At 36.0% G+C, this 24,943-nt stretch overlaps 1 protein-coding gene across 3 annotated transcripts in view; it reads left to right on the top strand.

Moving 5' to 3' along the window:
- PDS5B (PDS5 cohesin associated factor B) overlaps positions 1-24,943 on the top strand; it is a 102,026-nt gene that overhangs the window by 21,134 nt on the left and 55,949 nt on the right. For all 3 annotated transcript variants that reach the window (XM_071433943.1, XM_071433944.1, XM_071433942.1), the window contains exons 3-8: positions 2,280-2,483; positions 7,059-7,145; positions 7,244-7,341; positions 8,406-8,532; positions 15,870-15,950; positions 17,744-17,884. In XM_071433943.1, coding sequence (XP_071290044.1) covers positions 2,280-2,483; positions 7,059-7,145; positions 7,244-7,341; positions 8,406-8,532; positions 15,870-15,950; positions 17,744-17,884 — 738 coding nt within the window. The remainder of the gene's footprint in view (positions 1-2,279; positions 2,484-7,058; positions 7,146-7,243; positions 7,342-8,405; positions 8,533-15,869; positions 15,951-17,743; positions 17,885-24,943) is intronic.

The raw sequence follows: 24,943 nt of genomic DNA, 5'->3' as shown, positions 1-24,943 counted from the left end.
TGTAAGATGTCTTGTGTTTCTTGTTAGTTGTTTATTCTGGCAGTGAATTCATTGGTGCTCAGGCAGGGAAAAAACTGAAGTATTTCTTTTATAAGAGGTTGGATGTTCCATGCTACACCACAAGTGTACAAAACTTCAGTATAAACACAGTTGCAGGTGCTAAAGAAAAGTAGTTGATAAATAAGTGAACTATTAGCCTCTTGATTTCTCTGACTGCCAAATTCATGCAATTATTATGGAAAAAGCACTCTTCTGTGCACAAGCAGACATTCTGCTGTTTGTTGATAATGATATATTAATATAAATGCAAATTATTGAGAAATCTGAGAATAAAATGGAAAATATGCAGAGTGAATTTCTGTATTAGCATAACTTACATTGGACATTTGATGCATTTTGAATTGATGCCCTCTTGAAGTTTATAATAGATTTCAAAATGAGATAGAAACTAAATGGTGACAGTTGTCAACTAGCACTGAAGACAGAAAGAAGGTGATAAACTCTTGGAAATGATGAATAGTGTGAGAAAAGCATTTTTCCACATTTTTTTAATACACAAGAGCCAAGTCATCATCTAATGAAATATTACTTTTAGACCAGCAGTCTAATAATGCACTTTTCTGTCAGTTTCATACCAGTAAATTTCAAAGCTTGTTTCTGTGGAATGATGTAGTAAAAATTGAATGGGTTAAGAAATATGTGCCACATCTGGAAGATGAAGCTCTAGGAGTATCAATTGTGGTGGGCTGGGTGCGATTTCAGGCTCTGGAGTCCTCTAACTTATTGCTTTGCAGGAATCTGGAAAACCATGCTAGGACAACTAGCTTGTTGTCCTTTGTTTTTCCTTAAACACTATGATGGAGTGCTCTGCAGACAGGATGACTGATCTTTGTTGTCCTGACTTGTACAGATGTTCATGTTATCAGGGAAAAAACATGAAAGGTTCATTTCCAGAGTAGAAAAAACCCATACTTGTTGCAAGAAGTATGAAAAAACTACTTTTCCTGGAAATGAAAACAGTTCTGACTTGTAAATTAATTAGTGTATAAGGGCACCAGGGCACTTCAGGTCTTGTGCCTGACTGGGGACGACTTTTTTTTTCTTGCAATGGAAGTTGTGTCTGCCTAAACTGCTGATCTTCTATGCCTTTTTGTAAAGGATTTTCATATGTTTGAAAACTTCACAGCTTCTGTGATCCTAATTATGCAGAAGGTTGGAATTTTTTTGAGTTGGGCTTTCTTACTCCCTGACCAGTTTTAGTAAATCTTTTGAAGGGGGAAAAAAACCCAACCAAACAACAAACTATAGCAAAGTAAAGTATTTTGCAGTGTTATAGGATTCTGGGACTTTACATTATTATTCTTTGAATAACATCTCTTCTTACACTGAAGAAGTAGATGGGAGTTTTGGCTTTAATTCTCGGGCTTGTGTAATTAAGGCTTTAGTATAATTTTGTTAATTTTACAAGAGCTGAACTCCTTAAAATAACTCTGCCTCTGTGAGTCAGATAAGGAATTTGTTTTGTCAATAAATTTCTCTCCTTCAGAAAGTTTTTCAAATATAAGAATACTCACCAACTAACAGTTACTAAATATAGCTTTTTCTGCTTTTGTTTTATTCAGCATGTTAAATATTTGGTGTACCAGACTCTTTTTTTTGTTCCATGACTTCAGTAACTGGATCCTCCTAATCCTAGTGGTCGTTTTAGTCTTGTTGGACAACACCCTTGCTGCTCAGCTGCCTGGATTTATATATCCATTTGTTGAAAGTGTGGGCTCTGCTTCTGGACAGCACAGGGAATAGAATTTTCCTCAGAGCCATAATAGGCCAAAACCTGAAACTGAAAGAGAATAGGAAGAAAAAATTGTCACTGAATAGTTGAGAGAGAAACAAATATTTTTAATCAAGTTTTGCCATTGTCTGAATTTTAAAGTAACAGTCTATTTTTAAGTAACAGTAACAAGCTGTAACAGTGAATCCTGTTGCACTTCTTCAATTGTCAAACTTGATTATACGGTTTCTCAAAAAGATTTGGGAAGTCTACAACTAGGCTTTCAGTATTTCTGCTGAGGCTGTGTGTTGGTTTCGTTGATAGAGGACTTGGCCAGGTATTTCCTGTGCCCTGAAAAATGAAAACACTGGTTGCTCAAGTAAGTACTACAGCATAGCTAATAATGCTTCTGACAGAAGTTGCAGAAGACCAGAAAAGTAACTTTTAGTAAGGATTCTGTTACATGAAGCATTTAATTTTATGTACTAATATGTGTCTGTCTATTTAGATGGTTGTGAAAACTTTCATGGATATGGACCAGGACTCTGAAGAAGAAAAGGAGCTCTACCTAAATCTTGCTTTACATCTTGCTTCAGATTTTTTCCTCAAACATCCTGATAAGGATGTGCGTTTGTTGGTAGCGTGTTGTCTTGCTGATATTTTCAGAATTTATGCCCCTGAAGCTCCATACACTTCACCGGATAAACTGAAGGTAAATAAAATTAATCTCTTTTTCCACAGCAGGTTTTTACACTCAGTGATTAATACAATTGGTCATGACTGCTTTTTGCCTCCTTTTATTTCTGGTTCAGCCTAAACAGTTCAAGATTTTCACTTGATTTTAGGATGGGATTGGTCAAGTCAGTTGTCCATGACATAAAGGGCTATATAGTACGTATTCCAGTAACTTGCAGAGTTTTGGATTTGTATTGAAAATAATTATTTTATTGAACTGTTTTTGGGATTTGTAGGTTAGTTTACTTCGAAATATTGATTATATGTATAGCTTTTATCACAATCTCTTGCAAGATAGCTAATAACTTCACTTGGGGAAATACCCCTGCATCTCCAATTAAACTACCAAGAGGCAGGTACTTGTATATTTATTGGTAAAGGCTCTATTGAAACAAAGATAAAGTACTTTTGTACAGAATTAAATGATATTTGATGTGGCTTGGGAAATTCTGCAATTACAGACATCACTGATCCCACTAGATGGAGATGGTTGATAGAGAAATGTCAGATTTGAAAAGGAAGTACAGATCTGACTAATTTGTTCCAGAAAGAAATAAATTTTATATTATTTTATGGGTTCTTTTACTTTTTAAAGTAGAATTCTAACTTAGTTCCCAACTCTAAAAATCAAACTGTTTCCCTTGTGCAGTCAGAATCTCAAGTGATGAACTGAGTTAACTTGAGTTTTGGGGGAAATCTACGAAAAACCAGGTGAAAGTAACACTGAAAAATGTGTGCTTTTTTGTCTCCCTGATTTAGAAATGTGTGTGGTCTTTTTTGTTTAGTTTGGTTTGGTCTTTGTTTATTCCACAGTAGGATAAAAAGGTGGTTGTGGTGGATGGTCTATCTATTATCACTTAAGAGGAAATCACTCAATTTCTCATCTAGTGGTTGTGCCAGCAGTGCTTCCTAATTAGGGAAACAGTGCAGTTCCAGCTGCTGTAGTACATCTTTTGTTAACAGACATACTGGAGAGATATCTAAGGATTTTTCTTAGTTCTGTTTTCTTAATTCTGAATTAGTGTGTAATCAGAGGTACAACATCTACTTCCTCTACTTATCGACTGCACCATCTTCAACTGGAGATGAATATTAGCTTTCTCTACTGTGCTCTATTTAAGTCTGGTTTTCAGGTATCCTGATTCCTATTTCAGTTTTTAGTATATGTTTTCATTTGCTTGTTAGGCTTAGAGCTTTAATTTATCTTTCTGAGTTGGGCTAACTAAGTTCCTCCTTAGAGTAGTTGATCTACCAAATGCTACTAAGCTTCAGATTTCGTAGTGTACAATATTGGAAGGTTTACAGTACTGATCTCATACCTGAAGTATCAGAATACTACAAACATTGCTGGGACAGAACTTGGAATGGATGAGGGACTTCCATTGCCAGCATTGAGTTCTGTAATCTGTGTGGATTTCAGAATTCAGTTTCTTGATGCAGTTCTTTAAACATATTTGAAATAAAGACAAGACAAACAATAGGGACCTTGGCCTAGGGCTGCTGGGGTAGGTTTCTTGCAAACCCATTTCTTCTGAACTCAGCTTTTGTGGTTGCAGGACAAGCTCTGATAGAAATGTCGAAGAGTTCCGTCCACTTTATGACAGAGGTAAGAGGAAGAATGCTTCCTCTTGGGTTATATCTTGGCACTATTTTTACCCAGTATTTAATATCAAATCCATACTGCAGCTGAGTCTTTCTTGTATGGGTAACACCAAAGTTAAAAATGGGAAAGGGGAGTGCTAAAAAGGCTTAATTTCTTGAGAGGAAAAGACTTAAATCTTAAGTTTTTGCCATTGCTTCAGACTCAGTGGATGTCTTTTTAACTTAGATATTGTGCAAATGGGATGCTGAGGAAAGGGATAAGAATCTCAGGTTTTCCTCTTTTATGTGTATCATCAGTGTAAATCTTACATTCCTTGCTGACCATTGAAAGAGAGTTGATAACAGGGATGGAAAATGCCATGAGTAGAATAAAAACAGAGCTGGAGTAGGTTTGCTCTGCTGGGATCTCAAAACTTCTAAATTTGAGTCCTCCTCAGTCTGTGTAAAGCTTAGAGCCCAAATCTAATCTTCTGGTGGGAAGATAATCTAATTATTTATATGTGTCAATTGAAAATGACTTAAACAGAAGGACTGTCTACTTGTCTCTGCTGAAACATAGATTTAAAAAAGGGTAAAATGGTAGCAGAACTTCATTTATCTGAAGGTGTTCTCTGGTGAGAGCCACGACTCTGATGATTGCTGAAGCTGTTATGCAGTTAATTGTCATCATGACAGCAATCCACAAAACAAACAAAAAACCCAAACCAAAACAAAAACCCCAAAACAAACAAAAAAGCCCCAAAACAAAACAAAAAAAAATTCCTAAAGTTGAAGTGTGAGCACTTTTGTTTTTGAAATCTGGATTCTAGTGTAGACTTGCTTTATGCAGTCTCATGTGAGAACCTATTGTCCAGTTGTGAAATTATTGTAATTTTTTGGCTGCAGCCAAAGTTTGTTTTAGCCTGTGTTTTGAATTTATAAATGCATGTTCAAGTGGTATGTTGGGTGTGCTTAAAAGAGAGAACAATGTGCTTAAAAAAAGGGAAAAATGTTTGAAAATGTTTGGTCATAGTACACGAGATATTAAAAATTAGTGAGTACTTCTGAGTTTAGTCTGTGTTGCTGTCTTTAAATATGAAGAGGAAAAAATAGTTTAGGAGTAAATGCATACTTTTTCAAACCATGCTGTTATTTGAAGCATTCAGGTGTTGGACTTACTGTGCATGTATCCTGTTCCTCAATGTCTGTAGTTATATGCAGCACAATGATGAGAACTTTCTTTTGGAAAGTTAGTAGGATCTTTGAATCACATTCAGCAGATAAGTATTGCATACTAAGCTGTAGGATAAAAACTGAGATACTTGGTTAAATTAACAGATTGTGATTTACCTCTACAAGTAGTTTACCACAAAGTAATTAACACAGAGCGTGGGTTCTAAGATTAAGAAGTTTTTATGTTTGGCATTGGTCAGTCTGTCATGTGCTTCCTTTCTTCTTCAGTTCATTCTTATTCTCCCCTGGGACTCAGTTTGTATGTCTTCTAAATTTTACAGAACCAGTGTTTTCCATAAGACAGCTTTCCTTTTGGGTGGGGACTGATAGCCTGCTAGTGTTCAGGCGCTGATTTTTAAAGGAGGGATTCTTCAGATGAGCTTTTGCATGGGAACTGAATGCTTCTGAGTGGTTGGAGACCATTAGATGTGTCCTTTGAGTGTTTTGGTTTAATTTTAGCTGAACAGTCTAGATGGTGTGCTCTGTAAAGGATCCTGAAGTGTGAACCAGACAACGATCCTTTTCATCATCCTTAACTCTTAAAAATCAGTTTCAAACCAAATTAAAATGTAAATGTAGCTGTAGCTCTGAACAGTGTTTTGCTGTGCTGTTTTTCCAGGAGTTGGTGATGTCACATGTAATCTAATTCTTGATTTTACCTAGATCCACAGTAAGTGCTCAGCTTAATGATTAAGGCTGGATTCTGTGGTTATAGTGTTGGGAAAAAAGAAACCATATTCTTGTCTTTTGTCTGTGTATTATTCTTGGGGGGTTAGGAGAAATGGTCATTTTGAAAGTATTACAGAAACGCCTTATAGACTATTTCTCAGATGGATTTTCAGGATTAACAGTAAGGCTCTATTCTATTTATTTTGGCAGCTTTTTACCTTTTGGAATATATTTCATTTACACCTAGGTTGTTAGATGAAACATAGATATAGTTGAGGCTGTGAAGAGTGTTTCTGGTGATACTTATTTCTAAATATTTTGATTTAATTCTAATATTTTGATTTTATAGTTGTTTTAGCTGGAAATTCACAACTACATTAATCTGTTAATTATCTGAATGTGAAAAAAGAATTTAAGGAGATACCTTCCTGTGTGTTTCTATTTAGTTAATAATTGACTATTTGTTCCTTGTAACCTGCTTCAATTTACTGTGTGAGACTTTTTCTGAAGGAGTCTTCTGGTGGTGAAAGTTGATAGAGGAAGCAGGAGGAACTAGGTTTATTAGTTTTTGCAAGAGATATTATCTATGTCAGTATCTTGATGACTGAGAAATGCACAAACAATACAGAGTGAACATATAATAACATCTCTTAGGAAAGATGTAGCTGCCTACTGCTATTCTCTCCTTCTTTTGAAACTGATTGTAATATGAAGTAAAAATATTAAATTCATTGTCCTGATGAATAATAATCTCTTGACTTCTGCAGCCAGACAGTTGCAGCTGTGTTTGTCAAGTTGAATGCTTTCTTTTGGAAATGAAAAGCATTTGTTTCCTTAGGAAAAGGTTACTTTCTCAACCCTTTAAAGAAATATGAAGTATTTTTAAATTACTCCTTGACATTTTCCATGATGTTTTTGTACATGATCTTCTTTTTGGTAGTGAAATAATGTCTGTCATTGCTCTGTATTTTGTAGTGACTAAATAATACAAGTAATTTTAAAAGATAATTATTATACATTGAAGGTTTAATTGCAGTTTATTGATTAACTAGCACTTCTTTCTTTTCAGGATATATTTATGTTCATAACAAGGCAACTTAAAGGTTTAGAAGATACGAAAAGCCCCCAGTTTAATCGATACTTTTATTTGCTTGAGGTAAGCTTCATAACTTATTTTATAATAATTGTTAAACATAATCTTTCAATTTAATCTTGTGTTAACTACTCCTTTTATTTTTTCCTGTTCCAACACAGAACATTGCTTGGGTCAAGTCTTATAACATATGCTTTGAATTAGAGGACAGCAATGAGATTTTTACACAGCTGTATAGAACGCTGTTTTCAGTAATAAAGTGAGTATTTTCACCTCAGATTTCACAGTATATTACTGCATGATTGAGGTCAGCGAGTTCTAACTTTTAGCATAATGAGTTTTGTAATTTAGCTTAACTAAAGGTAGCAGAACTGTCAGTTTTTTGTTTTAATGAGACAAGACACACTGCACATCATCTTTTTTTTCCTAAGAAACTTAGCTTTAGTTGTCATTTACTGCATTTATTTTATTCTGTTATTGAAATTGAATGCTGTAGTATGCAATTCTAAGGAATTTGGAGGATTATTGCTGTGAAAACATGATTCAAAAAGTAGCAGACTCTAGAAGGTACTGCTAGAGGTAGTCCAGTCTTTTCCCTTTGCCCAAACTGGGTCAGCTTGAGCAGATTGCCCAGAACTATAGCCAGTTAGGTTTTGGGCATCTCCAAAGATGGAAAGGCTGTGACATCTTTGGGCAACCTTCTAGTGCTCAATCACCCTTTTAAATGTCTGAATGGTATGTCTTGTATTTCACCCTGTGCCCACTGCCTCTTGTTCTGGGACTGGACACCACTGAGCCTGTGGTGTAAAGACAGTCTTGCCCTGTCTTCTCAACTCCCAGCATCAGATATTTAAACTTATCATTAAGTTCTTTCCTAAGCCATCTCTTCTCAAGGCAAAAACAAAGATGTCAGCTTTCTCAGCCCCTCCTTCCATGAGAGCAGCTCCAGGCCCCTAATCATCTTTATGAACCTTTGCTGGACTTGAGTCCATGATGTGTGTGTCCCTTTTGTGCTGGGAAGCCCAGAAGTGGACACAGCACTCCAGAGGAAGTCTCCCCAGTGCTGGGCAGAGCAGAGGGATGCTCTAATACGCTTTCTTTTCATGGTAGGGACAGAGTCTTATTGCAGTAGTGAATGAGGAGAGCATGAAATTTAATAATGATGGTATATGCAATCAAGGAATCAAAGTATTTTGATTTCTAAGAAAACTTGTGATTTGCTGATTTTATTCCTTGTTGTTTGCCATCACCACAGGGAATATTCTGAACAGAAGTTTTACTTTACATAGATATTACACTAAGAATTCTTGTTTTTAATTTCAGCAATGGTCATAACCAAAAAGTACACATGCACATGGTTGATCTAATGAGCTCTATCATTTGTGAGGGAGATACTGTGTCACAGGAACTTTTGGATACAGTGTTAGTTAATCTAGTGCCAGCACATAAGGTAAGACTTAGTTGCTTATGTTTTGTTTTTTGTTTTTTGTTCTGCTGTTTGTTTTGTAATCATGATTTCTTGGATGTATGTGTTCAGATATGTAGATCTAATTGAAAGAATGACTGTAGCAAATGTCTTGATATTATCTGGGTTTCTTTTAGCAAACAAGTAATTTTAATAGAAAATTCAGTCAAGTTTCATTGCTCTGATATACTTTCCATAAGCAAAGTATCAGTAATCTAAAAGGTTGAATATCATATGAATTTAAACACAGGGTTTTTTATGTCCCATCAATGCTGGTAGAATGGAATAGAGAAGTTACATACATCCTTTGGAAAGTTTTTAATTCATGTAATGCTGTATCAACAGTTCAAACTAAGGTGCTGCCCTAGTGGGAGGGAAAAAGTTATGACTGCTGATTTGTAATTGGCTCTGTTGTATTTCAGAAATGTTGGCTTGGTGTTATTGTTATGTTTCTGATGCAGCCATAGAATCAAAACTGTGCAGAAATGGTGGTTCAGGAAGAGCCCAAGGAATAGCTATCTTACCTTAACAAAAAAATCATGTCATGTTTAAAAAAAAAAAGTCTCCTGTAGATGAACTAAAGGAAAAACTTCAGAACTGTGCTCGTGTTGTGATACTTAAATGTTTAAAAAGCATGGAAGTCTGACTCCTTAGTTCAGGAGTTTAACTGTGTCCTACTGAAATCTCATGGGCTACTCACTTGTAAGTTGTGCATGACAAAAAAAGACTGTGGGGAATTATCTAGGAAATGTATCCTTTAGCTGTATTTTAGACACTTCTAATAGCTTTTTTTTTTTTTTTTCCTTAAAATATGTTCAGGAAGGTGCTAACTGCTGTAGTTTCTAAAAAGTGTAAGGTTAAGTGGTTATTAACAGAGAGATGCTTTGGAATGCCTACTAGTGTGTCTTTACCACTAGCCATTAATTTCAGTAAATAAGTAGCGCATAAATTATTTTCTATTGACAGTGAAAGACTAAATGCTTAATATAGGTCAGTAATTTTTTTGCACCACTGGATATGTTTTAGCTGTGTTCTTCAAGGAGTCTAATACTTTTGTGCCAGGACTAGACTGAAATTTGTGTGGCTGAAGTCCAGATTTATAAAGTAAAGCTTTGGAATACAAAATACAAAAGCAAGAATATGCAAAATACTTCAGTTTGTGTTCTCAGTTATTAAGACTCTATTGTTTCATTGTGTCATCTGTGTTCAAATTGATTTGACTGTACTATTTTTATGTTTCATGTTTAATAAACTGTCTTTGAGTTGAAGAATTTGTATCCTGTTAGGATGTCTGTAGCATTAAAACAATTCTGTTTCATAGTGGATTCAAAATTACTGACTGAATATTTTAATAAGGGAAATATGTTTGAGAGTTTGCATTTTCTGCTGCTTTTTTTTTAATCAAAGTCTCTCTGTGGATAGGATGCTTGTTTATAGCCTGCTTTCTAACAAATAGATACATAATGTCAGATTGTATTCTGAGTATCTTTACCATTTTTTTTTCATACTAATGGAAAGGAACTTCTCATATTTTTCTGTTGCATCTCAAAGTCTTCCCATGGTGAATTTTTATTTAAAATTATTTAAAATTTGGGTCCTCTAACTACTTTCTGTGGCTACTGATGTCAAGTTGGAAAAGTGTAAATTCAGAGTTGAGCATTTTTCCACTCTTCCATTGAGCACAAAACTAGAAGGAGACAAAGGATAAGGTCCACCATAAAAAAGAACTGTGTCTTGGCTGACCTCCCTGTTCAGCTGTGTGGGTTGTGGAAAAGGGAAATTGGATGATCAGACTGGTCACCAAAAATGGCATAAAGGCAGACGTTGGTGTAATGGTCTGTAGGGAATCCCCAGATTTCCTAGGGACCAAAAAATATCTTTGATAGAGTGGAAGGAATATAGATCTGCTACTAGCTCCGTTTGAAGATGATCAGATCAAGAGATTGTTGAAGATGAGACAGTTATGTCTATAGAAAGTGACACAGTGGTATATTTTTAATATGCCCAAAAGGAAGGTTGTGTATGAGAGTGAATGTGTGCTCTTTTGAACTGAATGGCTGCATTGTAGAGAAGAGTTGTATTGGTAAAACAAGACTGAGCTCCTCAAATCTCAGTCTGTATAATTTATCTAACCTGTGGTCTGTATGTATGTGTTGGGAGCAGAATGTTCATCCAGTGGCTGAAATTCAGCACTGGACAGCTTTAGGCAAAAATTACATGAATATTTTTAAGAGATGTAGTAATTAGTTGAGCAGTTTACAAAAGGTAAATTCAATGCTGTTACCCCTTAAACCAAGACAGTATTTTTCCAAATATGAAAAATAGTTATGGTCCATAGTCCTGAGTGGGAAGTGTAAAAAGCAATGGTGTTCACAGGATGGCTGCAAAAAGTCGGGCATAAAGAGCACATACTGGGCACATGATATATTACCAAATGTCTTTATACCATAATTAGTAGTCACTGAAGTAGTGACAACTCTAAACTACTCTATCTCCCTTGAGTTTGTCATCCATCTCACTTAGTCAGGATAAAAGCAATACTAATGTAAACCTGAATGAAAGCAGTTGACACCAATGTCAGAAAAGAGGCAAGCTGGAGTGTGCACAGGCTTGCTTGACGAGTACAGCTGTCAGATAAGCCAATAAAATGGCAAGCTTAACTTGTCTGACCATGTGCTTAACTCCTAATTTTGATGCTGAATTATTTTTTTCCTTTTGTAAGTTCTCTTCTTTTCTATCAACTCTGTTGGGGAGGATGAAACAAGAAAGCTTTATAAATATGATTGTCTAGCAGAAGATTTTGAGAATATAGAAACTATAAGCAAGATTGAAATGAAAGCAAGCTTTGAGATCTTTTAATTGCTGAACAACGAGAAAACAATGCTGTGGCCATTGAAAGTAATTTTCTTTTGATGAAACAAGAGCCTTTGCAAGCAAGCAAGTCAAAAGATCTAGCAGACTTTGCTAGCTTGGCAGAAGGGGTCTAAAGAGTAGTTTTAGGGTTTAAAATGTAGCACAGTATGGTAATGTAGTGACTCTTATATGCTGTATAGAAATGCTATAAGATTTGTATGTTGTACTAGATAGGTTAGTGAGAATGAAAATATTCAACACAAAAGATGATTTATTTTATTGTAACGAGAACTTCGCTCACTTACTTTCCATACTCTTTACTTTCCATATTCTTACTTACTTTCTCACTTGCTTTCTATACACTTACTCTTGCCTCTTAGCTCTTACCCCTTTTACTCTCTTATGCTTTTATGCTCTTACCCTCCCATCCTCTCTACCCCTCTCTTCTCTCAAGCCTGCTCCGAGCTGCAGCTGGCACCTCCCAGCCAGGCTCTGCACCCACACCCTTTGTAATAAACCGCAAGTGCCACAATCTGGCTGCAGAGATCTCTCGTCTCCGTCCATCTCGACCCTGCAGACCCCCTGTCACTCCTACAAACTCAACTGAAATTCTTTGGATAGGATTATATTAGGAATGAATTTAAGTGACCTAAACCCAGATAAGACCTAGAAGCAAGGGAAGAGGTAGTTAGTATGAAAAGGCAGGAAAAATTAATAGGTTTTCCTTTACCCTTTAATGATCTTTTTGTATTATAATGCTTTTATGGCAGACCTGAAAGCAATTTTGTGTTTGTGCAGTGTGTTAGAAGGCAAACTGTACTTGATTTCCTTGGGTGTTTGCCAGTGTTCCATTTTCAGCCTCAGGACTTCTACAGGGAATCCCACATTGCACATCCCACGTGCTTTACATGCCTATATTTTAGAAAAAGTGATATTGACAATTAAATTCTTAACTGTCCCTACTAGGAATTTGCTTAATATTTAGTGTTATCTATCTTGGCAACACCTCAGCTGAGCCTTTTCTTTGTCAGCTGTGTTTAATCTCTTTACCTTCCTGAGAGCAAGGAATCTCTTGAAACTGTTCTCTCAGGTGCTCTTGGATACTTATTCGGCTGCTGTACCATTGATAATAAAACTGAAGATGCTTTTCAAATTCCAAGTAAATAATATGTGAAAAATATGCTTTTCAGGAATATTTGCACTAGATACAGACTTAACATTTGATTTTCCTCCCAAAACTACAAAATAAAGGCTGGATTGATGCTAGCTTAGTCATTTCCTGTAAATAAAATACAAGGCACTTACCTTTTTTTCTTTTAATGGATGGGTAAAAATTATTTCACTCTCATATTTTTTTGATCTGTGTTAAATTGGTTATTGAGAGGTAACTGGAAAAGTAATTGAGAAAAAGTCAAGTGTGTATGAATTTCCATCACTTCTGACCCCCTTGCGCAAGAATAAAGAATTTTGGCTCTGTGGCATACTCTGCAGGAGAATATTGTCTGTATGAGCACAAAAATGTGTGTGCCATACTGTCAGAGAGGTTGCCACTGCTTCTTCTGTCAAAAAATAGAAGTTTGTCATTCTCATTGTAGAGAAAAGCAGGTATGAAAAGTAAATTGACAAAACTGTTGATGTTTTCCCAAAGTATAAAAATCTTGAAATACCAGCAAGAAATGCCTAAAAATCATGGTAGAAATTGAGACAAAGGAGAGAACTTGTAGTTGACCAAGATAGCCTCTATTCAGATATTATTGCTGGAGGTCTCCCAAAGTTTTAAAAAATGTGAATGTTCTCCACTGTTTATTAACATTCTTTTCTGAAACAAACCTGGAAGTTTTGGGGGAAAAAGTCTGGTTCAGATGTTAAGTGTAACCTCAATTTTCTTGCAGAAGATTTGTGTTCTGCCTTCTCAGGGGTGGTTCTTTGGTTTCTGCTTATCAATCAATATTTATTTTGATTTTTTTCTTTCAAGATGTAGTAATTGCTAATGATTATTTTAAACATTGTTGCCAACCTATGGCTTTGTTCCTACCCTGTTCAGGACTCTAAAAACCTTAGGCCTACTGGATGCTTTTACATGCTCCTAAGGACATCCTGATTAAGATAATGAGTCCCCATCATGAGGGCTTTCTTAAATCATTAAAAGATCTTGAAATACACATCAATTTCCTTACCAAACATATGGGAAGGTTGTACAGATAATAATGGTAGAAGAGCTTATCTAAAAATAGAAGAAATTTATCAAATCAGATGTTGTCCTTTTAAAATTTCTCCTTAAGGAGAAGGAAGCTTAGGGTATTTTTGTGACTGTTGAATTAGTCAGAAGGTTTAGTTCTGTAAAAGATCTTTGAACCTACTTGGTAAAGGCTGGGCTGCTCTTCTTTTCATTTCACCTAAGGCAATGCCACTTTCACTTGTTTCTGCTTTTTCCCTGAAACAGGAAAATGAGGAGAACTCATGTGCTTTTAAGACTTCTTTGATATTGTTATTTTCAGAAAGTGGGGCCTCTGGACATTTGAGGGTCATGACTATTGGCACTATTAAATCAAGTACATGAGGCATGAAAAAATAGCTAACTTTCCTTAGCCACTTGTGCTCTAGACTGTTTTTCCTCTTTACAGCTTTTTTGGATAGATATTTGCATAACATTTCCTTCTTACTCAGGGCTGCAAATAGCCACTTCTAGCATTTATCTTGGGAAGCATTAAGCTTTGAAGTGAGCTGCTGTGCAAAAGATACAAGCTGAAACTGTAATTAATGTGAATCAGAACAGTTCTGCCTGTTGGAACTCTCCTGTGATAGGTCTGCTGTTTAGACTTGCTTTATACCAAACCAGATCTTGCTCATGTCCAGAGTTCCCTCTTACCCAGGTGAAAATGGTTTTCTTTGTGTTGTTGGAGGTGAACTGTGAAGTCAAGAAGGATCAGAACAAGAATTAAAAGTGGCATACATTGGCTGTTATTTGTGCCTTTTCTTTCCTGAACCATTACAATTTTGAGTAACAGAAAACAAATTATTCCAATGGAAATACCTTTTTTAAAATTTCTTTTTTATTGTGACAATAAAGAACAATCCAGCATGCAGTGTTTTCTCTTTCCTGGGACATGGAACAACTGTACAGTTTTGTAGTAAGATGAAAGAATTTTATATATTAAACTATTTTTCCAGAATTGGAATTTTTAGTCACCTTCTCTTTTGGCTTTGAGTGAAACAGACACTTCAGGCATGAGTCTTTGTAGTGTTTCAAGTTCACCCGACTTAATTCTATCACTAGGCCAGTCAAAGACTTTTTCGTTTTATAGTATCAGAAAATGGTAATCTGTTCCCACTGCTGTTTAGAAGCCTATAGTTCTATAGGGTTTTTAAAATTTCAGGCAGATCTCTCCATATCCTTTCAAATCTTCTCTTTCATTCAGCATATCCAAGGAAAGAAATACCTTGGGTTGTAGCATGACACCTTGTGTTTGCTTTCCATTGTGCTACAAGAAGTTTTCTTCCTTTTGTGGTGAGAAATATTTTAAAAAGGCAACCACAAACTGCCCCTTTTTTACTGTTGAATTATAAACTGAGTATACTGATTTTTTTTAAATTGCAAAGACTAATAAAATTGTAGAAACTATATTTTTGTAGAGTTTTTTTAGCTATTAAAAAACTGCATATTCTTGTGTATTGAAGACTTTTTTCTTCATTCTTCTGTGTGTTAATCAACTGCAGTGGGTGTCACAAGGGCTGAGTTGTATTTTCTCCTGAAAATTTCTGAAAAATACTTGTGATATAGAAATTGAAGAAAGGGTGTAACAACTAGAGCGTGGAGAATGTGTGCAGGGAAAGGGAGAAAACAATGATAGAGCAATAACCCATTTAGACAAATGGAAGGATAAGAACGTTGAAGAGGGGTTATGTTTTTTAAATTTTTTCTATTAGTTTAGTTTTTATTTTCCCATAAACTGAAATTTTAGGGTTTTTTTCTTTGTCTCAGACAACAGACTAACTTTGCATGGTGTGATGGAGAGGCTGTAGTGGTGATTCACAGGTGGCTGCTTGATGCAAGGGCAGAATTGCATTTTCTGTACTCCTGTTCAGAGTCTCACTTCTGTGGTGACTCTAAATGCCTTTGTGTTACTTTGTATCACTTTACTGGTTTTTGGGAAGACTGATAAGGCGGAGCAGTAAAATGCAGGCACTGAGTTCATTGAGCATCAGTTTTAGATGTGCAACTGAAAAGTAAGTCCTCATCTGCCTGGAGCTGGTTTTTTTTCCCTCAGTAATACCAGTGAACCCTACAAATCTTTGGAATAGCTTTGCTTTTACTATATTATTTTTATTACTGAAAATATAAAAAGAATGGGCTGTTTCTTTAATGCATTTACCAGTACCTGATAGCTTTAAATTCTTGGGTTTGTTTTTAGATAAATGCATGTGCTTATAACTCTTCTGGTTTTTTGTTTGTTTGTTTTCCCCCCCAGAATTTAAACAAGCAAGCCTATGATCTGGCAAAAGCTTTACTTAAGAGGACGGCGCAAGCAATTGAACCATACATTACTAATGTAAGTGAGGACTGCAAACAAACATGGAAATCAATACTTTCTGTAACTGAGCAGTGTTATAAAAAGAATGAATTGCATGAAAAAATGAAAAGGGCTGAATTAGAACTTCTTAGAGGTTGTCATTTTTCTTTGAGAGAATGATTGTATTTATGAAGTACTGCATAACTTGTCCTTTTGAGTCTAATTATTTACCACATAGAAACTATTAAGTACTTAATACTTGAGATTTTGGAAATGCAATGGATAATTTACTTCCTACTGTCTTGGAAGACCTCATAATTCAATCCTTAGAGTGACTGGAATACCAAGTGTATTTTTATATATTGTTGTGATAAAAATACATATGCACATTGTTAGCAATATTTGTCTTTAAGTAAGGAGATAAGACAATTTAGAGTCAAGAGAATTGAAGATAGAGCAGAATTTTAGTGCTGTTATCACAGCAGTAGAAGAGGAAGCAGTCTAAGAATAGATAGTAAAGAAGAAAACTGAGTGAATTGAGGGTTGTAGCAGAGTTGAATGTAGACATCATGGACACTAATAGAAGATGGATGAGGGGAAGTAAAGATCAGAGAGGAGTATGCTCTATCTTGAGCTGCACAATAGGAAAAAGAATAACTCTTATTTTTTAAGCAGTTGAGGATTTAGCAGGTCTTGCTGCATATATCCAAAACCTCAGGAGCTTGAAAACACTGGAAAACCTTCAATGCTTTCTGTTACTTTCAGACTTGCAACATTTAGAAAATGGGTGCTTCCTAAGATTTTTAAAAATCCTCAATAAAAACTCTTACTTCAAACCTAGTGTTTGGGAAGGTGTTGGTGCATGGGAATATGTTTTTAATTTTCTTCATCTGTAAGGTTAGTTTACAAACTGGGTGCCATTTTCTGAGCTTTCAGGAAGTCTGTACAGTAAGAATCTTCCTTCATAGGAAGAATGCACATGGAGTCTTCTTTCTTTCTCATTAGAGGTATTTTGTGGGTTTGAAAATCTTCTTTCTTGAGATACATTAAAAACACAGTATCAGTTAGTTTCCTAACCAGGATTATATACATTCAGGCAACTCTGTATCCTGAAAAGCAAAACAGTTCTTCAAGACAGTCTTTAACTTACAGTAAAATGCACTAATTTATTTATTTATTTATTTATTTATTTATTTATTTACTTATTCCTCTTTAGTTGCCTCTTACCCATCAGGGAGGATGTAGTTGAAAATAGTGTGGATATATTTTCTTTAATGGGAAGCGTGAAGTTTCCCTCAAGGATGTCAAATTTACCAAGAAGAAATATTTGCTTTACAGTTGCATTATGCTTCTTGAATACAAATTCTGAAACAATCAGTTATCAACTCCTATGCTTTTACTTTCAACTCCTTAACCTGTCAGCTGTGTAGTGTAGTAATTAGCCAGTTGTTTCAGCTTTGCTTTAAATGTTAGAATACTTTTGAAATGATGGTTTTCGATAGTGGAATAACTCTGAATATAGTCCCACTATAAAAATATATGATGCACTGAAATTCCTTTAAAGTTGTGTTTCCTAAATTATTTTTAGGCCTGCTGGGGCGAACATCGTGTTTAATGTTTTCCTTTATGTATAATACTTGATACAAGACAATGATATTTTAAGACTTCTGCTATGGAATTCTGATTTGTGTGTGCCACATTCCATCCTTTTTCTTTTAGGAGTGAAATTAATGTAAGGTTAAAAGTGACTTAATGTTTTAGGATTTAGCATAGGATTTAGAAGAGTACATGTGTACTCTCATTCTTGATTTGTAATCTGTTTTGTTTCCCAGTTCTTCAATCAAGTCCTCATGCTTGGTAAAACATCAATTAGTGACCTGTCAGAGCATGTGTTTGATTTGATTTTGGAGTTATACAATATTGACAGTCACCTCTTGCTTTCTGTACTACCACAGCTCGAATTCAAACTCAAGGTAAACACTTCTACCCTTTCTATATATTTGAAACATGTATGCTTTGACCATTATTGTTTGGTTTTTTCCTTAACTGACAAGTTCTTCGAATTATTTGGCAAACAGAATTAATAACTATATGTAAAAATTATCTTCTCTGCATTGTTTAAAGGAAAACCCATACAGCTCCTCAAAAATGTAATTTAAATTGAAGTGTATTAACCTACAGTGTGTGTCTGTGTGTATATTTGGGATTTGGTTGGTAGATAGTTTGGGCTTGTATATTTCAAGCAATAACTCCATTTTTTTGATGACTTGAGGGTTTGACCTGTTTTATTTCTGGGTTAACTTATTATTTATTGTGAAAGACTTCATATTTTGAAAATATGTACTAATAATTTTGTCCAAATTGTAGTTCTGTGACAGATGAAAGAAGACAGCTGGAATGCATCAGTATGTCTTGTAGCAATTGCTGCAATGTCTTATGATTTTTCAGGCTTTTTTCATATGTCTGGAGAATAGCTGGTGCTAGCTCTCTATTTTAAGGGGTATTTTTCTTTTTGACTTCCTTTTCAAAGTGTCTCTATCACTTGGACAAATGTGATATAACACATGAGTTGGTTCTCTCTTCATTCTGCACTACTTTTATTCTATGCGTCATTCCACAGGGTTTCTGTGGGGACTGTGATTAGATTAGTATTACTCTGTTTGTATGTGATCTGTTACTAAGCTTGAGGGGCTGATGTGCAATGGGCCGCTTGTAAGTTTGAATGTTTTTATTACAGGGGACAGATTTTAGGTTTGTAGCACTTTTGGCCTCTACTTATGGTAATATATATTATCACAGTGGCTTGTTCATGCCAATTACTTTTCCCTAATGTTGCTAGGCAGGCACGCTACACTTGCTGGATGAGGGGGTTTTTTAATGCTTTTGTCATTCTGTTCACATTTCTGAGAGAAGTAGGGTTCAATTTACTGCTTGCTGTCTGTGTCTTCAAAGTGGACCTTTTTCCAGACTTTTAATTCCTGTTCCTACAGATGGCAAACAATTATCAGTCTCACTCCAATAAAAATAGTACTTCTGCAGCTGAAGGTGTTATTCAGGATATTTGGTCTTACCTGCTGCCATAATAGTATATGATTGCAGTACCTTTCCCATCTGTATGTCCACTAAAATCTGCAGGTTCTTCAATTGTTGTCCTACTCCTTCATTGACTCATGTTTCATGATTTTCAATACTGATGTAATTTTTGAATCTTATTTTATTGGAATCAGTGTAGTAGCCAATGTCAACTTTTTATTTGCTTGTTTTGTTCCCTCTTTACCCAGGCTGGAAAAAATGGTTGTCTCTTTCTTCAGCTAGCTGATTTCAGCCCTAAGCATTTCCATGTTTTCTTTGTATTTTTTAATTTACAACACATTTTTTTCATGTTTGCATTTCTGTTCTTTGTTTAGTGTGCTCTTTCCAGATGATGTACATGTATTTTGTTGCTTTCTGTCTCCTTCATCCTTAGTGCAGTTTTCTCACTGTGGTCTGAACCCTTAAAGGGTAAGTGGTTTATGTTTGATGTCTACAGGATCAAGTTTAACAATGTTTCCAGAAGATATGTAGGTTCTGATAGCTACATTCTTACCACTGTTATTCCTTGTTGGCTTCTTGAACTTAGTATAGTTTGTAGCTATTCCAAAAGCACTGTAATCATTTGTTACTCCATGTGTGTGTTTTGATACTTCAGGTTACAAGAAAAAATAATATATGCCTGTTTTTTCCCATTGGCTGTCAAATGACCCATCTTTTAAAGAAGAAAAAAAGCACCTCTCTTTGGAATAGGATACCCCTGGTTTAAAGTTTGAAATGCTGGAACCAGTTTCCCAGAGAATTTGTGGGTGCTTCACCTCTGGAAGTGTTTAAGGCTTTGGTAGGTGGTGCTTTGAGCAACCTGGTCTAGTGGAAGGTGTTCCTGCCCGCAGCAGGGTGGTTGAAGGATGTCCTTGAAAGTCCCTCCAACCAAAATCATTTTATGGTTCTAAATGAGTTGAGGGGGCTTTAAGATCTTTCTGTGGTGAGAAGAGTATTTTGAAGATAAGTGTTCTGAAATATGGTCAACCTGTGTTTTTTCTGAGTCAGCACAAGTTCATTCTACATGCAAACCTGCCAGTGTTGATTAAATACTTTCCACTCCAACAATAGCTTTAGCTTTATTCTGAACAGCAGCAGCTAGTGTCAACATTTTTTCAGTTCAAAATTCAGTTCCAGGTAAATAGCTCATTTGAGAATGAGAATAAAGTGTGATTTCAATGAAACTCAGAGTGATTATGGTTGAAGACAGCCAGTTTTTTATTGCTTCAAATTAAAAGAAACTAGACAGCAGTAACCCTGTTACGCTTGATGAACCCTTGGTTTAGGTGGCTGGTAAAGCAAAAAACGTGCATGACAGTCCATACTGAAAATCAGGAGAGAGGAGTTGTTTTTTTCAATAAAGGTCAATTAAAATTAAAACTACCATAGCCAAGAGCTTCAGTGAGTCCTGCATATCATTCAGAGCTGGACTCAGTGGTTTTGTCTTTTTTGGATTTGGCACATAGTACTATGTCACTGTATGCCCAGTTAAGGAGCCTTGTCTTCCTGAGCTCACTTACCATGGACTACTAGTTATTTAAGTTAAGGTTTGTACAGTATATTTAGGTGAAATATGTAGTTTCACTGGAACATCCAGTTTTTGTTCTATGAAATTGTCTGATATGGCTCTTGAATACAGAGTTGTGGTTACAGAAGGCAAATATTACAGTAATGCTTAAGAGGTAGCGGGACAGTTAGTGTTTTCCAAGATCTCATATTGCTGCTTTGCTGCTTAGGAGATTTGTATTATTCCTGAGCAGATGATCATAGAATCATAGAATACCAGGTTGAAAGGGACCTCAAGGATCACCTGGATACAATTTTCTTGGCAAAAGCACAGTCTAGACAAAATGGCCCAGCACTCTGTCTAGCTGGATCTTAAAATGTCCTATATCGGGGAATCTACCATTTCCCTGAGGAGATTATTCCAATGGCTGATTGATCTCATGGTGAAAAACTTTCCTCTTGTGTCCAGTGTTGAAGGAAAGCTGATTGTCTGAACAACTGTGTTGTGGAGATGTGCCAGAATGATCTCATCTTGCATGCACTGAACACACGGAAGGGGACATAGTATCTTTACAAAGACAAATTGAATAATTTTCTCTATATTTTTGAAAATATTCATTTCTTTTTAGTTGGCTTCAAAAGCAGTAAGTGAAAACAAATTTTGGCCACATGAAGTACACTCATGGCAGACTCACCTGAGAAGGATATCAAGTATTCTGGCTCACTTGGAAGCTGAAGTGCAAGCTTGGTTTCAGGTGTAAAATTGGCTAGTTCTGCATGAATTTGAATGGATTCCTCCTGGTATCAGCAATGTTACCTCTAGTTGCATATTCTGTACATGGAACAGACTTTCTGTGTAATATCTTATTTCTTTGCTTCTAAACATTTAGCCTTGACAAAAGGAGGCTCAGGGGAGATCCTCTCACTCACTCTACAACAACCTGAAAGGAGGTTGTAGCAAAGTGGGGGAGTTGGTCTCTTCTCCCAGGTAATAAGTGACAGAACCAGAGAAAATGGCCTTGAGTTGCACCATGGGAAGCTTAGATTTGGTATTAGGAAAAATTTCTTCACTTAAAGACATGTCAAGAATTGGAATAGTCTTCTTAGGAAAGTGGTGGAATTACTGTCTCTGTAAGTTTGGAGAAGGGAAGTGGCTGTAATTGTTTGTAAACATGGCGGTGCTTGATTAACTGTTGGGCTCAAGGATCTTTAAGATTTTAGTTTTTCAACCTTTATAACTCTATGATCCTGTGGTTTTGTGGCATGCTTTGAAAATGAAGTGATGATGGTTTTCCCCTAACCATCAGCTGAGCTTCACTGAGCCATCTCCTCTGCCTTCCGGTTGATTTGTGGCTTGATGGGACTTTGAGGATGTAAACAAAAATCTTTCAAGTTTGTAACCCATTACCTGACAGGATCCAAATCTCTTTCTCTTCATGAAAATTTTTGTACTCTTTCTATCAGGAAGCCTTCTGGTTTATCTCATGGGTTTAGGGTTGTAGGCTGTCTCTTTGAGTGGGGGTAAAATCCAGAGACTTTCTCATCAGAGACCAAATAAATTTTTGACCATGTGTAGAGGGGTTAAAAACTCTTAGTATGAAACTTGTGAGAAAGTTTAGGTGTCTCTAGTACTGTTGAACCTACTCACTATTTGGGATGTAAACGATGTGGCCACCTAGTGTTCAAGCACCTTGCCATTTTGGTACAACAGTGAAGGCACAGGTAAAGGTTTTCTCCCTGTGCCATTCCTCCTCCTGCCAGGTCGGTTGAGTAGAGTAGAAGGTTGAAAGGGGACATGTGCTCAGCAATAAAAGGCCAGGGGAAGGAGGAGGAAAGGATTAATTTGTGCTCATGCTGTTTGTCTTCCCAAGTGAGCCCTATGTGAGACCCTGCTTTCCAGGAACTGCCAGGACATCTCCCTGCCAGTGGCAGGTAGTGAATGAATTCCTCTTTTTGCTCTGTTTGTACACATAGCTTTTTCTTTACCTACTGAACTCTTGTTCTCTTGATGTATGGGCCTTTTAACCTTCCTTTTCCCTTCCTCTTTCTGTTGGAGAGAAGGGACTTGGGTGAGTGTTTGGCTTTTGGCTGGGGTCAACCTGCCCGAGCTCTATAGATTTATGTAAAGAAAACTCTCCTGTGTTCTCAGGTGGCAGAACTCTGTTGTTAAGCTCTGTGAGAGCTGTGTGAAATCATGGTTGCATCTTACTAGGAATTTGGTTTTTGCCTGATTATGGAAAGGAGTCTGGGGAATTAACAAGAGAATGAGCACTATATTAATTTAATTTAACCTCTTCTGTGAGGGTCAGTCATTTGTGCGTGATCTTGGCATTTTAAGGTGATGTGTATAGAGATCTAGTACTGACACAGAAGCACTATGGGTTTGGGAAAGAGCTAAAAATGTATTATTGTATAGGTCAGCTTGTAGAAGAAACTAAAGGAAAGGAACTTTTTTCAAACGTCATACTTGAATTTTAGGAATTCTGTTACTGAAAGCAAATAACATTTACATGTTCAGAGAATGGAAAGCTCATGAATAGACTGTTTTGGAAATAATTGTCATGGGGTTTAGGCTTTTATCTTACTGTTTTACTAAACCAATATGATGTAATGAATAAAATCAGTAAAAGGATGACTTCTTTTTTTGCAGCTGCCTTTCTTCCTGGGTATGGTAATTAAAATTTTCAGAAGTTTCAGGTTATGTGTCCACTTGTTATTCCCAAATCTCTCCAGGCCCTGAGTGCTGCCTGTTCTTCTGGACTTGGTAGTGGTAACAATCTGACTGGCTTCAGCTGCTCTTGCTGACAGACTCAAATGTCTAGGCCAAAGAGCAGCTGCCTGTGTGCTGGGACTATGTATGGGGAACTGAAAATATCCATGTTTGGTGTCAATTTGTATTGACAAGTCATGATGGAACACTATTAGAGTGCTGAATTTACTTAAGAGGTGAAGGGTCTGACTCTTCAAGTACAGAGTGTCTCACAGAATGGAGAAAGACTAAGATTTTTTCAGAGTTTGATGCCTTTTCTTTCACCCTCAGAAAAAGAGCAGAGATTAAAGTAGAATAAAGGAGAGAAACTGTAGCAGCAATGTATTCATTCAATAGGAAGTACAGGTTTATTTTTGTTACCCCTTGGAGTGTATATAACCATGTTTCAGGGAAGCCAACATCAGGGTAAAAAATTTAGAAAGGACCAAATAATTATTTACCAAGGTCCATCATCACAAGTATTTTTTGTTTCTACAACAGGACTAGAAACACAAGTGGGTTGTCTTATAATTGGATTAGTGGCTGATACAGCAAAAGCTTCTTCTGCAACTAATTAATTAAGGATATTTTAGGGTTTTGCTGTTTTGTGGGTTTATTTTATTCTGTTTGGTTGTTATTTTTTTCCTCTATATTTCTGACTGTATAATTAAGTAGCTGGATGTTTAGTGTGCTCCCCAGCTCTTCCACCTGGCTCCTTCTTCCACATTCTGGAGTGTTTTGCTCTGAATCTGTGTTGGTTCCCTAAAAAAATTCAGAGATGGTTAATATTTTAACATTTTGTTTAAGCAAGAGAGGATAGGATGTAAGTCATGAAGGCTGGACTAATGCAGCCCAAAAAAAGAAATTAGAAGTTCTTAACTATGCCCCACAGAATAAGAATTTGTAGTATAATGGGCTGAAACTCATTAAGAAAAAACTATTATTTATTGCAGATTAAGAGGAGGTGGTTGTAGAATGCTTTCAGTAATATCAATGTGAATGTTAATTGGAAAAAAATTTGTCAAATGCAAAAAAACATATTAATGGATTTGCTGTTAGTGCTTTGAATACTTAATACTAAAGTATATTCCAAAGAATTAGTCTTTTGTAATGTAGTAATATATCACTGTTAGTGCATCCTTCACTTCTCTTGCTCTGTTACTTTAAGGATTTTACAAATGCTTTTACTAGGGTTCTGAATTAAAGACATGCTGGCAAATGTTTCAGCCCTTTTATGGTATTGAGTCAGGAGAAATAGTTTGTCTCTAAAACTGTGGTGTCGTATAAAAGAATTCCAACAGCTATATTGTGCTCTTATTTCTTGTTCATGTTCAAAAGGGGATGCTGAACTAATAAGAATTCAGAGATGCTAGGAAAAAAACCCAGTATTTTACACAGTTCTTAACTTTTACCAGAAAAAAAAAAGGGAATAATAATGGATTTGTAATATCACCTAAGCAATAATCTGGCCAAATTAATAGAAATTAATTTTAGCTGCCCATTTTCAAGGAATTGTTGCAGCCAATTGAGTTTTCTCCCTTTTCTTTAATAAGCAAAGGAAAAAAATATGATGAACAGTAATTACACACTAATTGCATAAATGTTAACATACATTTCTGAAGTATGCATTAAGGTTCACATTCTGTGTGTTGAATTAAAGAATGTAATGCAAAACAATGATAAAACAAGGCCTTCTCCAGTATAT

This window comes from Agelaius tricolor, unplaced genomic scaffold (genome assembly GCF_023055355.1).
Source record: "Agelaius tricolor isolate 1412-34295 unplaced genomic scaffold, bAgeTri1.0.p SCAF_9, whole genome shotgun sequence".
NCBI lineage: Eukaryota > Metazoa > Chordata > Aves > Passeriformes > Icteridae > Agelaius > Agelaius tricolor.
Note: the sequence above shows the minus strand (reverse complement) of the source record. Positions and strands in the feature narration are given on the sequence as shown.